The 11424-nt window shown below is 36.3% G+C and overlaps 1 protein-coding gene across 3 annotated transcripts; it reads left to right on the top strand.

The window, feature by feature from the left end:
- Positions 1-45: 45 nt before the first annotated feature.
- LOC138369281 (transmembrane protein 243-like) lies at positions 46-8320 on the top strand. 3 transcript variants are annotated; one of them, XM_069332341.1, is made up of 5 exons: positions 53-189; positions 1608-1688; positions 3064-3144; positions 3578-3724; positions 4767-8320. In XM_069332341.1, the coding sequence occupies exons 3-5, from the start codon at positions 3073-3075 to the stop codon at positions 4893-4895; spliced, it is 348 nt and encodes a 115-aa protein (XP_069188442.1). In that variant the 5' UTR covers positions 53-189; positions 1608-1688; positions 3064-3072; the 3' UTR covers positions 4896-8320. The 3 variants fall into 3 exon arrangements, with proteins under 3 accessions (XP_069188434.1, XP_069188442.1, XP_069188451.1); XM_069332333.1 differs by lacking the exon at positions 1608-1688 and having other exon boundaries at positions 46-185; XM_069332350.1 differs by lacking the exons at positions 53-189; positions 1608-1688 and adding an exon at positions 230-298.
- The last annotated feature ends 3104 nt before the right edge of the window (positions 8321-11424 follow it).

Raw genomic sequence — 11424 nt, 5'->3', positions numbered from 1 at the left:
GAACAATACGCTGGCCCACCATTACCACTACACACATAGGTGGCGCGACACTCACTACACCACCACTGGTGCCTCCAACACTGGCGGCTCCTCCAACACCTGACTGTCGTCGTCGTCGCCACTACCACAGCTGACTGTCTCCTTGCCTGCCTGTCAACGCTTGCACCAAGCTCGACATTTGACAGGCAGGTGGTGGCTGGGACTCCATAACACCCGCTGTCTTCCCACACATGTGACTCGCTGTCACATATATGTGTTCTCGCTAATACACAGAAAGACGTCTTTTCCTCCCATACATGTGACTCTCCCTCTCACATATATTAGTATTCTCGATTGATTGATAAAGATTAAGCCATCCAAGAGGTGGCACGGGCATGAATAGCCCGTAATACATATTCTCCTCTCTAACATATATATATACCCGCAGAGGCGTGTCTCACGCCTTAGTTTACACTATATAAACCTGAGTTTACATTAGTGCTCTACAAAATCTATGTATTAGTTGTCATTGATCCATTGTTAAGGTTTATTAATAACCAACCATAGGCTGGTAGGCCTAACCCCAACACCAAACCTTATTGTGTTATTTGTCTTTGTATATTAAGATGTGATATTTTGCACGGATACAATTGTTGTAGAGTGGTTACTTTTGCTAATTGCACTTTATTATAGGCCTTGGCTAGTAAAGAGTAGGTTAGATTACATTAATGCACGTTTTTAAGCACATTTAAGTAAATTTATGGAAATCTTTGAAATGACAGTTTTGAAAGCTGTCATATTAACTTGTCCCATTAAAGGAAAATGTCAAGGTTAAAAAAAGCAAATATCAAGACTATAAGTTTAATGAATATAGGAAACTGTACAGTGCCTATAAGCATTATTGTTTATATGAATTTAAGCTTCATGCCTACATTTATATATGTTAGGCTTTGTAGTTTACTGTATTTGGCCCTATACAATATTGTGTAAAGGTGCTGTAATGTAGCAATTAGCACACTCCCCATTGTTAATGTACCTGGGTTCAAATAGTGGGTGGGAGGGAAGGAATGGGAAAGCGCCAAGCCATCACGACTATATAGCACTGGGAAGGGGTCAGGCTAAGGATTTGGGATGGGACAAGGGATGGGGGGGGGGGGAAGAATGGTGCCCAACTATTTGGCCAGTCGGGGATTGAACGCCGACCTGCATGAAGCGAGACTGTCCACCCCAAGTGGTGGGAGGGATGATTGGGCACTTCAAAAAAAAAAAAAAACTTTAACCCATATATATATTCTAATGTAAGTTCCTTGTGAATGGGCACTTTTTATTTTTTTTATTATATAAATACTTCATTTACCCCCCCTCCCCCAAGGCACTCAGCAGTAATTAGGGACCTGGATGCCAAATGATATGCAGGTTGTGAAGTGGGGAATAAGTACAGTAGTACTAAATACCCTAACAAGTTCCAGTTTCCTGGCCTTAGGCTTAAATTAAGCTGTAAAAACTTCTGGTGTTTCCCCATCTGGAGTACTGTATTCAAGCATGGCACTCTTGCCTTCAAAAATACAGTATTGTACTGAAATTATCCGAGGGCCACTAACACTAGTCACTTCGACGAGGACAGGAAGCCGGCAGTTTTTGAAGGTCCCCCCCATTTGCCTTGATGATCTTTTCCAGTTGGACTTTAAAATTTAACGGAGTTTTGGCAGGTAGGTTGTTTCATGGATTTATAATCCTGTGGGTGAAAAAGCATCTCCTATTCTCAGTCCTACATTGTGGCTTGTTGAGCTCAAAACTGTTGCTCCTTATTTGTGTTACTTCTGACCTTTTGGAGAAGTTGTCTGCATCATCATCCAAATTTTTCAGTATTTTAAAAGTTTCGATGAGATCTGCCCTTTCATGCCTTTTTTCTAGTGTTTAGTTAGCACAGAACAGTCGGTCCATTTTGAGAAATGACTGCCCATCTTTATGTAGGACAAAAAAATGGAAATGCTTTTTCACCCTTAGGGTAGTAATATATACATTATATTACATATATAGAACCGTACATCATAATATAGGACATTAGTTTAAAATTGAACTGAAAAGATCCTCAAATAGGAGGGGACCTTTGACAAGCTGCTGGCTTCCTGTTCCTGTCGTGGCCACTGGAGATTGTGGCCCTCAGGAAAATAAATATATACTGTAGTTGATATGTTAGACTTATATTGCAATGTATTGTAGAGTACTGAATTGTTAGCTGGATACCAAGCAATCTGAATAATTTAGTTTACTGTATACAGTAGCAGTATTTCAGATGAAAGGAAAAGATCAAGGATTTGTGGTGTGCATATTAAATTTGATTATGTGTAGAATTGCACATAATCATAATGATTGTTTCAGATTATTGTATACAGTACTGTATATATAATTTTAAATCTCCCTCTCTCTAAGGATTAGTAGAAGATTGACATTGAAGTCACTCAGTATTAGAAGACAGGAAACTGTTTTTCTTTTGGAAGAGAGAATCCAAGAAGACAATGATAGAAGAGTTAGTCATACACACAACCGACAAGTTTAATAACACATTAGACAAATTTTGAGCTAAAGAGCATCAAAAGTTCACTGCATTACTTTAAGCAACATAGTTGTACAGTATATGCAAATCAATTTTCTTTTTACCTAGGTGGTGGGGAGGGGGGTGTTATCTATTTCTGATGGGTTGAACGAAATCCCTTATGGAAACGTTGGCCTTGCTCCATATAGTTCGTTCAAATGAGTCCACACACTATACATACAAGTTAGAATCACTATACTGTATCAGTATGCAGAACTCTGCTAGCACTGCACCTAGATCGTCTCACACCCTTCTTCATTGTCTTGTTCAGTTGTTTACTCTAGTTTTCTCGCTAATATCTTTATATATCATATTGTAGTAAAAACAATAATATTGACAGTTAAACGAATAGCTTCATAATGTTAAAAGGTAGATAATGTGGGTCAGAAATATTATAACAACTGGTAATGTTTCTTCTCAGTGGTGTAATTTTAGTTGGTAAATATATTTCCAACATAACATCAATTTCATTCATATATATGTTGCAGAGTGCTGGGATGCCAGGTGATGGAGAATATGAGCCCTTGGCTGACCGACCATTGTTTGGCAATGGGGAAGCGCGACCTCGAGTGAGTATAAAAGAAGATTAAAAGTAATCAGATTTTAAAAGAGTACTGTACTGTGATGTTATACAATACTGTACAGTACTTCAAAAATTAGATGTACAGTACTATAGTAAAAACATGTTTAAAAGCAAGTTTGAAATTGAAAAGGGACGCATATGTATGTATGTACAGTATACATAAAGGCTAAAGGGGGGGACCTTCGACAAGCCGCCGGCTTCCTGTCCTCCTCGAGGCCACTAGGGTTATTGACCCTCAGGTAAATCAGGTATGTATATTACTGTCTGATTCTGCATTACTGTGATCTATAAAGATCTTTTTCTCTAGTACTGCTATACAATATGTACAATAAAGACATTGTAACTGATTGTCTTGGAAAAATAATTGAATTGGCAAACTAAAAATGTTAGTGTACCGTACCCAGTTGTTTTCCCCTCAGGACAAAATGGTGAATGCCTTGATCATCGTTGTGACAACATTGCTGGTGATTATAACATCAATAAGTGCATTCATCCCCAGTCCCGCCTTCCTGGACATATGGTTTGTGTTCTGCATCATCCTTATCTGCATCTCACATCTTACTCTGGTAATTTGATATTGACTCTTCTCTACTGTTTGGTTTCTCTGATTTTTTTTTATATATAAAATGTTTTCTTATTTTAAAGGGTTAAAACAGTGTTCTTGTTGACCCTTGCCTCCAGCTGCGGGGTCAGAGAGCTTTATGCTTTCCTCTAGAGGTGGGGGGTTCTGTTCTTTCAGCCCTGATGGGCAATTTCTTTGCAGCCTTCTCCTCCTTGTCTCAAGAAATAGGTACAGTATTTCATTACATTCAGCACTAGTTATTTTTTTTACCGGGGGTATAGTAGGGGTTTGCCAGGGACCTGACAGTTTGATGGAAGTCCCCCATGCAAAAAATTGGCCTTTCTCCTTAAAATTAATTTGTGCAAGTTCACAGCATATGTGGATTGGGGATAACACTAAGAAAGTAAATGAGAGATGTGATATGTGTGAAAGGAGTCAGGGAATGAAATATGGAGCGAGTGAATTGCAATACACAGGTGATGGAGAAACGTGAGAAGCAGGCCTGATAATCATTTAATATGAGAGTGTACACAAATGAAATGAGCAGATTGTTAGATGCTGAGTGAAAGGTTTGTGTGGTGGTAGAGCCTCCTGGAGAAACTTGTGGTGGCCATTCCCCGAGAGGGAGTAAGACATTGAGGCTGTAGCATAGGATGACGCTATGCTGTATTCACTACACACATAAATCACAATAGCGTGATATATTAAAGGAACAAATCCACAAGGGCCATGATGAGGGTTTGAACCTCCACATGAGATGTTCCCAGATGCACCTTAGTCAACTGTACCATGACATGGTCTATGCTGTATTCTATTGAGATTTTATGTAACATTGCTTTAACGTTAGTAATAAATATGGATAGGATTAAATTTTATATCGGTTAAGGGAGATTATTTATTAACATTCTATTAAAAAATTATCAAAATATGAAAACAAATAATGAAGTATTTTACTCTAGAATAGAGAAGTTTTCAGTAGATTAAGTAAATGAGACAAATTGTTGACAGTGAAAATGTTATAGGTCAAACTTCTGTTTCGTTTGCAGATTATATGGTACAGACAAGGAGACCTTGATCCAAAATTCAAGAAACTCATCTACTTCAACACCTTATGTATTGTAATGCTTTGTATATGTGGAAATATCTTTTTCCATCAAACCAAGGCAACTGATTGAATGTTCAGTGTCAGGCAGTAAATTTAAGTATGATATGTACATGATTCCTATTCTTTCTCAAAGCCTAGTTATTAGATAACAGAATCTTTAAAATTAAAATATATCTTTTTTACTACATATGTAATTCTTGTTTTATTTTTATGTAAGTGAACACTGTGATGAGGTGCAGGTTTTTTCCTTTATGCATTCCTGACCTTGATTTAGAAATTAGTGTTAAAAATTATCATTATAAGCAAGAAGTTCATTAAATTAAATGAACATTTAATTTAATTGAATATTCTTTAATTATAAATGCTAATGGCAACATTACCAGAAGATGAGTACCATATTTGTACTATTTTGTACAGTATTAGACCTATGTGAAATATTACCGTTGTATCTTTGCTTGCACATAAACCAATTTTATCTTCATAATACAACAATTTAACATCTGAAGTACTGTAAATGTAATTATGTATTATCTCAAGAACTACACAGCTATTTAAAACTACATTGAGGTGCGCTTACTAAGGTAGTTAAATCAAATGGGGGGAAAATTACATATAGTGATTGGAGCAGTGTGAGAGGTTAATAAGATAGGAGCAGTGTGAGAGGTTAATAAGATAGGAGCAGTGTGAGAGGTTAATAAGATAGGAGCAGTGTGATGGGTTAATAAGATTGGAGCTGTGTGAGGTGTTAACAAAATTGGAGCAGTGTGAGGGTTAATAAGATTGGAGCTGTGTGAGGTGTTAACAAGATTGGAGCAGTGTGAGGGGGTTAACAAAATTGGAGCAGTGTGAGGGTTAATAAGATTGGTAAGCAGATATAACAATATAATAATACAGCACTAAGCTTTTCTTATTTAGCGATATAAGTGCTGCTCTCGTATTCAATACATGCCAGGTTAGCATGTTTTTTAGGCATATTTGTGTTGTGATTACAAATGTTTTCTTTAAAGAATTCTCAAATAGCACTTAGTTACCAGACGTTTTTCATTTTTCTGATAAATTTAATGGCTGTAAAAATCTCAGATAACAATTTATGGTTATTTGTCCTCTAGCAATATTGACATGCTTGTATCTAAATATTATATTAAATTATTGATTTAAAATGCACTTAAGTATTTCTGAAGGACCCACAAATTTGACAAACCTGAGAAGTGACAGCAAAAAGTGTTTAAGAGACTTTTTAATGCTTCAGTTAGTACAAATCTATGATGTTCATGATATACTGTACTGGCTGTGTCATTATAAGCAGCATGTTGGTTAGCATTAATCCCTCACATTAATAGTGGTAATGTATTTTACCACTGTTAATTAAGGGGTTAATTACCATAATTAAAGGGTTAGCCTTAATCCCTAACATTGACTATTATTATTATAAATGGCTGTATTGCAATTGACTTCAGTTTCTGTGCCATTTTTAACTTAATTGAGAAGTTGTCATTGGTAAATGAAATAATGGTTAGTTAATTTTCTTCTTCTTTAAGTTGAAAATGATTGTAGAAGCAAGACACAACTACGTCATGCCTGACTGCCTCATTCTAAACCAAAGGAATTATATAAGGTTTGTTCCATATCATTGAACCCAAAAAACTTCACTCTTAGAGTGCAATGATATGCAATAATAATAGCGAAGCTTTGCTATTATTGTTACTGTAGCCACTACAAAATACACTCAATATTCATTGTGGAGTTTGTGTATATGTATGAGAATATCATCATCAATAGATGATATAAATATTGAAATACTTGTATTGCACGTTATTTTAATAATGAATTGATATGAAACTAAAAACAAGTTGTCTTGGAATATTATTGTTGCATTTGTAGCTATATTGTTTAATGATGTGGCAAGGCATATGAAGATTGCTTTAGGCATTTGAAGTTAGAGACACATTGTTAAGGTGGCTTCTTGTTTCCTTCAGTTATATAAGGCAACATTATATAATTTTGTTAATAAATCGGTGCATATTATATTTTCTTGAGACATTAACATAGGTGAAATGCAATAATTGATAATGCTTCACATCATTTGTAATAAATTCAGCTTTGGCAACATTAGTAATCCAACGTGCAATTGAGACTCGGCAGCAAGCAGGAGAATATTATGCGATATCCAGGTTAATACCCTCCTCTTTTTCAGCTGGATAGTCTTTTAGATTCTATTATCACAAAGTTGGTTTACGCGTCTTTCAGAGTTGGTCATAGTGTTGATTACTGTCCGAGGGCATTTCACCATAGCTTCGCATTAGTTTGTGTTGTAATATTGGTTGTTGGTTACTGAGCACATTTCACTATGCAGACGAGGAGTCACAATAACGTGACTGAAATATGATGACCAAACCACACACTAGAAAGTGAAGGGACGACGACGTTTCGATCCGTCCTGGACCATTCTCAAGTCGATTGAAACGTTGTCGTTCCTTCAATTTCTAGTGTGTAGTTTCGTTAACACATCTCACTATCTTTGTTTCAGTTACTATACATTATTGTGATAATGGTCACTGTGCCTTAGGGTTTGTTACAGTGTCGTATGGCAACCCAGCAAGTACCCTTACTCTTAAGTCTTGTGTATTTTGTGTTTTAAATTAGATGTAGAAAACTTCCATGTGACATGATTCCTAGCATAAATATATTTACTGTATCTATAAACTATAAAATTGCCTACGATCACCGAAATACGTACACTGGGTACAGTATATTTAAGAAGTGATATTTGTGTAGAATGTTTTGACCACAAATAGTTTATTTAATAATTGCAAATTTAAATTTTGGTTTGGAAGGAAATTGAGTTTTGTAATATTTAGTTCCCCTTCTCAAAATCTCAACCTTTAATTTCTTGTTAAAAATTCTGAGAGCAGTGGTTTTCACTAGTGCTTTAAGTGCTGATCTGAATATTTAAGATTAGTATACTATTTTGATGTTTATGCATAGTGAAAGTTATGATTGGAAGGCCATCAGTTTTAACCAAAATAGTTTCATGGTTAATTTTTGTTTGTATATATATTTATTGTCATCACTTTAAAATCCATTCAGAATTTATTTGGTTTTCATGTACTGGAACAAACAGTGACACTGAATTTCTGTTAATGCACATATGATACCATTTAGAGACTTTCACTAATGCGGTTACAAATGTTTTTGACGTTCACGTTGTTGTCCATCATATACTTTATTGAATTACAGTGAAGTGTTCATTTGGGAGACTAAGGGTTATGTAGAGTGTCATTAAAATGTTACAGTGAATGCAAGATTGATGACAGCATTAGTTTTAACAGTGTATTTGCAGATATGACACTACAAACTTTCTAAGCAAGACAATTTCAGTTTTAAGAATTTACCAGAGGCATGTATAAAATATATATTATGATAAGTGATTGCATGCTGTAAATATGATATCTACCTTTGTATACTTATATAAAGTACACTGAAAATACAGAATAACCTTTTATTATTCATATTTATTGGACTTTTCCTTATATGCTTGCTGTAATTGAGTGCATTTTGAGTTTATTTGAACTACTGTGCAAGAAAGTGCAATGAATTGTTTCGGCATTTTCTGAAATGTTATGCAATTGTGTCATCAATGAATAGTGTCTTCAAGCTCTTCATTTCAAGTAACCTAATCCTATAGCAGAATTATTATGCAGAGAATAAATCAGTAACATCCTTGAAAATAACTGATGATGTTATTGCCCATTCAGGACTCTTATCAGGTTGCAATAATTACGATTTGATAAGTGACAACATTGCAGTTCATCCTAGACCCTTATGTTATATTGTATGTTTAGGTGAAATAGAATTATAGTGTAATGTTAATAACTAATGAAATATAATTGCCAATTAAGTTTTACTGCAGGTTTGTTTGTCATGTATTATGACAGATGAGTGATTGAAGTAATTTTATTTTTTTTATTTTGCCTCGTGGGGCAAGTTTATTGGGACGTGCCACTTGTCCTGTGAGTAGACATATCGACATAGCAGCATGTAGAACACTCCCCAATAGGAAGAAAACCCGCTGGGTTGTTCATCCTGTCACTTGTACCCAGACCAAGTGATCTGCTGAGATCACTTGGTCACTTCAAACTGAGATCACTGATCTGCACTGAAACTTGCTTAATAGTTTCAAGTGAACAGCATATCAAACAAGATGATGATTAACATTTGTCAATCCCCAAAATTTATCATTTTGTGGGGTGCAAAATGGGGGAATCTTTTAACAACAGTATTTATATTTGACAAATAGTATTTTCCTAACTCAAACAATGTGGGATTTATTATGCTACACATTTCTAATGTCTCTTAAATGTTCACATTCTCTCAGATAGTAGTCAAGGCAGTGTCCATCACACTCACCACAGATTCTGCAGCTCAGCTGTTTCCACCTCAAATCTCATCCATGGAGATTTGTATTCAAGATGAATTCTTGCCATTACTGATTCCCTGCAGTGGCCATCTCCCGTTCTTCCGTAATGATTGGGATTGCCAGCTGCAACCGCATTGTACCAGCGTACAGATTTACCGATTTGTTGTTCTATCCTCTTTCCTCAGTTACCTTGTCATAATGCTATTGTCTGATAATACTGCATCTCTAATTTGTAGATGTTTTGGGTACGAAGTACAGTACAGTATTCTGTCAGCACCCTCAGCAGCCAACACAATTGCTCCTTCATTTCCACAGATTCCAGCATGGGAGGGGATCCACAGAAATTTGACCACTCTTCCCCGATTGGTTAGTAATCTTACAGCTCCCTTTTTTTATTTCGGCGACTATTGCAATGTTATTTTGCCCTTTTTTTTTTTTTTTTTTTTTTTTTTTTTTTACTAAGTCCTTAGTGCTGCATTTGAATTAGTGCAGATCACTGCACTAATAATGTTTGTTTCAAGGAATCTTTATGCCATAACAATGGCAGTTAGCTTTGTGTTGAGTCATGGTTCTCAGTACGTGCTTTTTTTCTTCATTTCCATTTTGAAAGGCATTATTCCTAATTAGTGTATGCTGCACCAGCCCTGCCATTGGTAGGATTAGATGACCCATAAGCATAGATTTAATCTAATTTCCAGCTTTATAAACTTCAAGATACTCATACCTCTTTTTGTGGCATCATGTTGGACTTTTTCGTTGTCATCTCTTATAATAATCTTACACGAGTCATCCTCCCAGGAAGGTAACTCTACAGGTTACAACATCTTTCTGTGCTACTATTAAATGTGCCAAAGAGTTGATTGTGGAACTCCTTTCCTTGTTAGAGCTGACAGTGATGTCACGGTACCAATAGGTCTACCCACCCAAGTATTTTTCCATTAATTTGTAGTTCAATTTCTCCTTGCTTGTGATGAGTATGCTTTTGTCTGGTTTGTGGAGTGTGAAAGTTAAAACATTTCATTCCAAGGAGTTCAATGGACTGTTTACAAAGGTGGGCACTTGTATTACGACATCTGCATAACCCACTTGTGTTCCTTCCAGAAATACAATATTTGTATTTGATAATTTTTCCTGTGAGGTAGTCTTCAAACCATTTCACGAGTTTTCCCTTGACACCTATGCACGCAAGCTCATTTACGATCGCAATTCCTTATGCTTTATCGAAGGCTCCTTTGATGTCAACAAATAGAGTACTTAGCTTTGTCATGACCTATACAATTTGCTGTGCTCCGTCCTTTAACAAATCCATTGACCTGCTTATTTTATGCAACAGTTGGTTAGAGAATAATAATTCATCGAGATGATCCTTTAAAGATTCTTCCATGACACAGACTTAGGTTTAATTGCCAGGGTCATTTGGTATCGGTATGGGAACAATATTACGTGTTTCCATTGTGTGAGCAACACTCCACTTGGAAATTATTTGTCTATCAGGGAATTTCATTCAGCCAGCATGGGCCAGAATTCAACAAGCATCCATGCATCTATTGTACTTAGAAACCTGTACATCTTTTCTCAATCTTTTATGGCTTTAACATTTATTAAACAGTATACAAGCTCTTCAGCACCAGGAGGCTGTTTATAGCTAACAATATTTGACTGGGAGGTTTCGATGCTCGTAAACCATCTAATAAATAAACAATGCCGCCAAAGATTGAGAAGATGTACAGGTTCGGAAGCAATTGCTTGTTGAATCTTGGCCCTGGTGTGTAACTACTAAATGCATTATGTGCAAAAGTATGCTACTAATATAGCTTCCTTTGTTAATATGCCTGTGGCCAACAATTGGGCTTTGTTTCTGGCGATACATGTGTTGGTTGCGTGCTATCATCTGGATGCTCCTCACCGGGTTTATACGGCTTTGATACCATTCCCGAAGTCATCATTTACCGAGCTCCGAGTTTACAGCCTTCTCACCACACAGATCAGTCCTCTTTGTTCCTTTTAGCCCAAAGTCCATGTCCTCATTGAGGCACTGTTGGGAATAAACACCAGGGCCACCCAGGAAAGGGCCTTTCATTACATTCAAATCTATTTTTATACAAGGCATGTTTTAGAATCTGAATGGCTGTATAGCAGCTTGCCACAAACCACTAGCCTTTAACCAAGCCATATTGCTAGA

This window comes from Procambarus clarkii, chromosome 4 (genome assembly GCF_040958095.1).
Source record: "Procambarus clarkii isolate CNS0578487 chromosome 4, FALCON_Pclarkii_2.0, whole genome shotgun sequence".
Lineage (NCBI taxonomy): Eukaryota > Metazoa > Arthropoda > Malacostraca > Decapoda > Cambaridae > Procambarus > Procambarus clarkii.
Note: the sequence above shows the minus strand (reverse complement) of the source record. Positions and strands in the feature narration are given on the sequence as shown.

What these genes read in the sequence shown, in the direction of transcription:
- LOC138369281 (XM_069332333.1), top strand. Translation starts at nt 3,073, where the DNA reads ATGCCAGGTGATGGAGAATATGAGCCCTTGGCTGACCGACCATTGTTT. An exon ending in ATGGGGAAGCGCGACCTCGA is followed by an intron (nt 3,145 to 3,577) that starts GTGAGTATAAAA and finishes TTTTCCCCTCAG; the next exon opens with GACAAAATGGTGAATGCCTT. An exon ending in GCATCTCACATCTTACTCTG is followed by an intron (nt 3,725 to 4,766) that starts GTAATTTGATAT and finishes TTTCGTTTGCAG; the next exon opens with ATTATATGGTACAGACAAGG.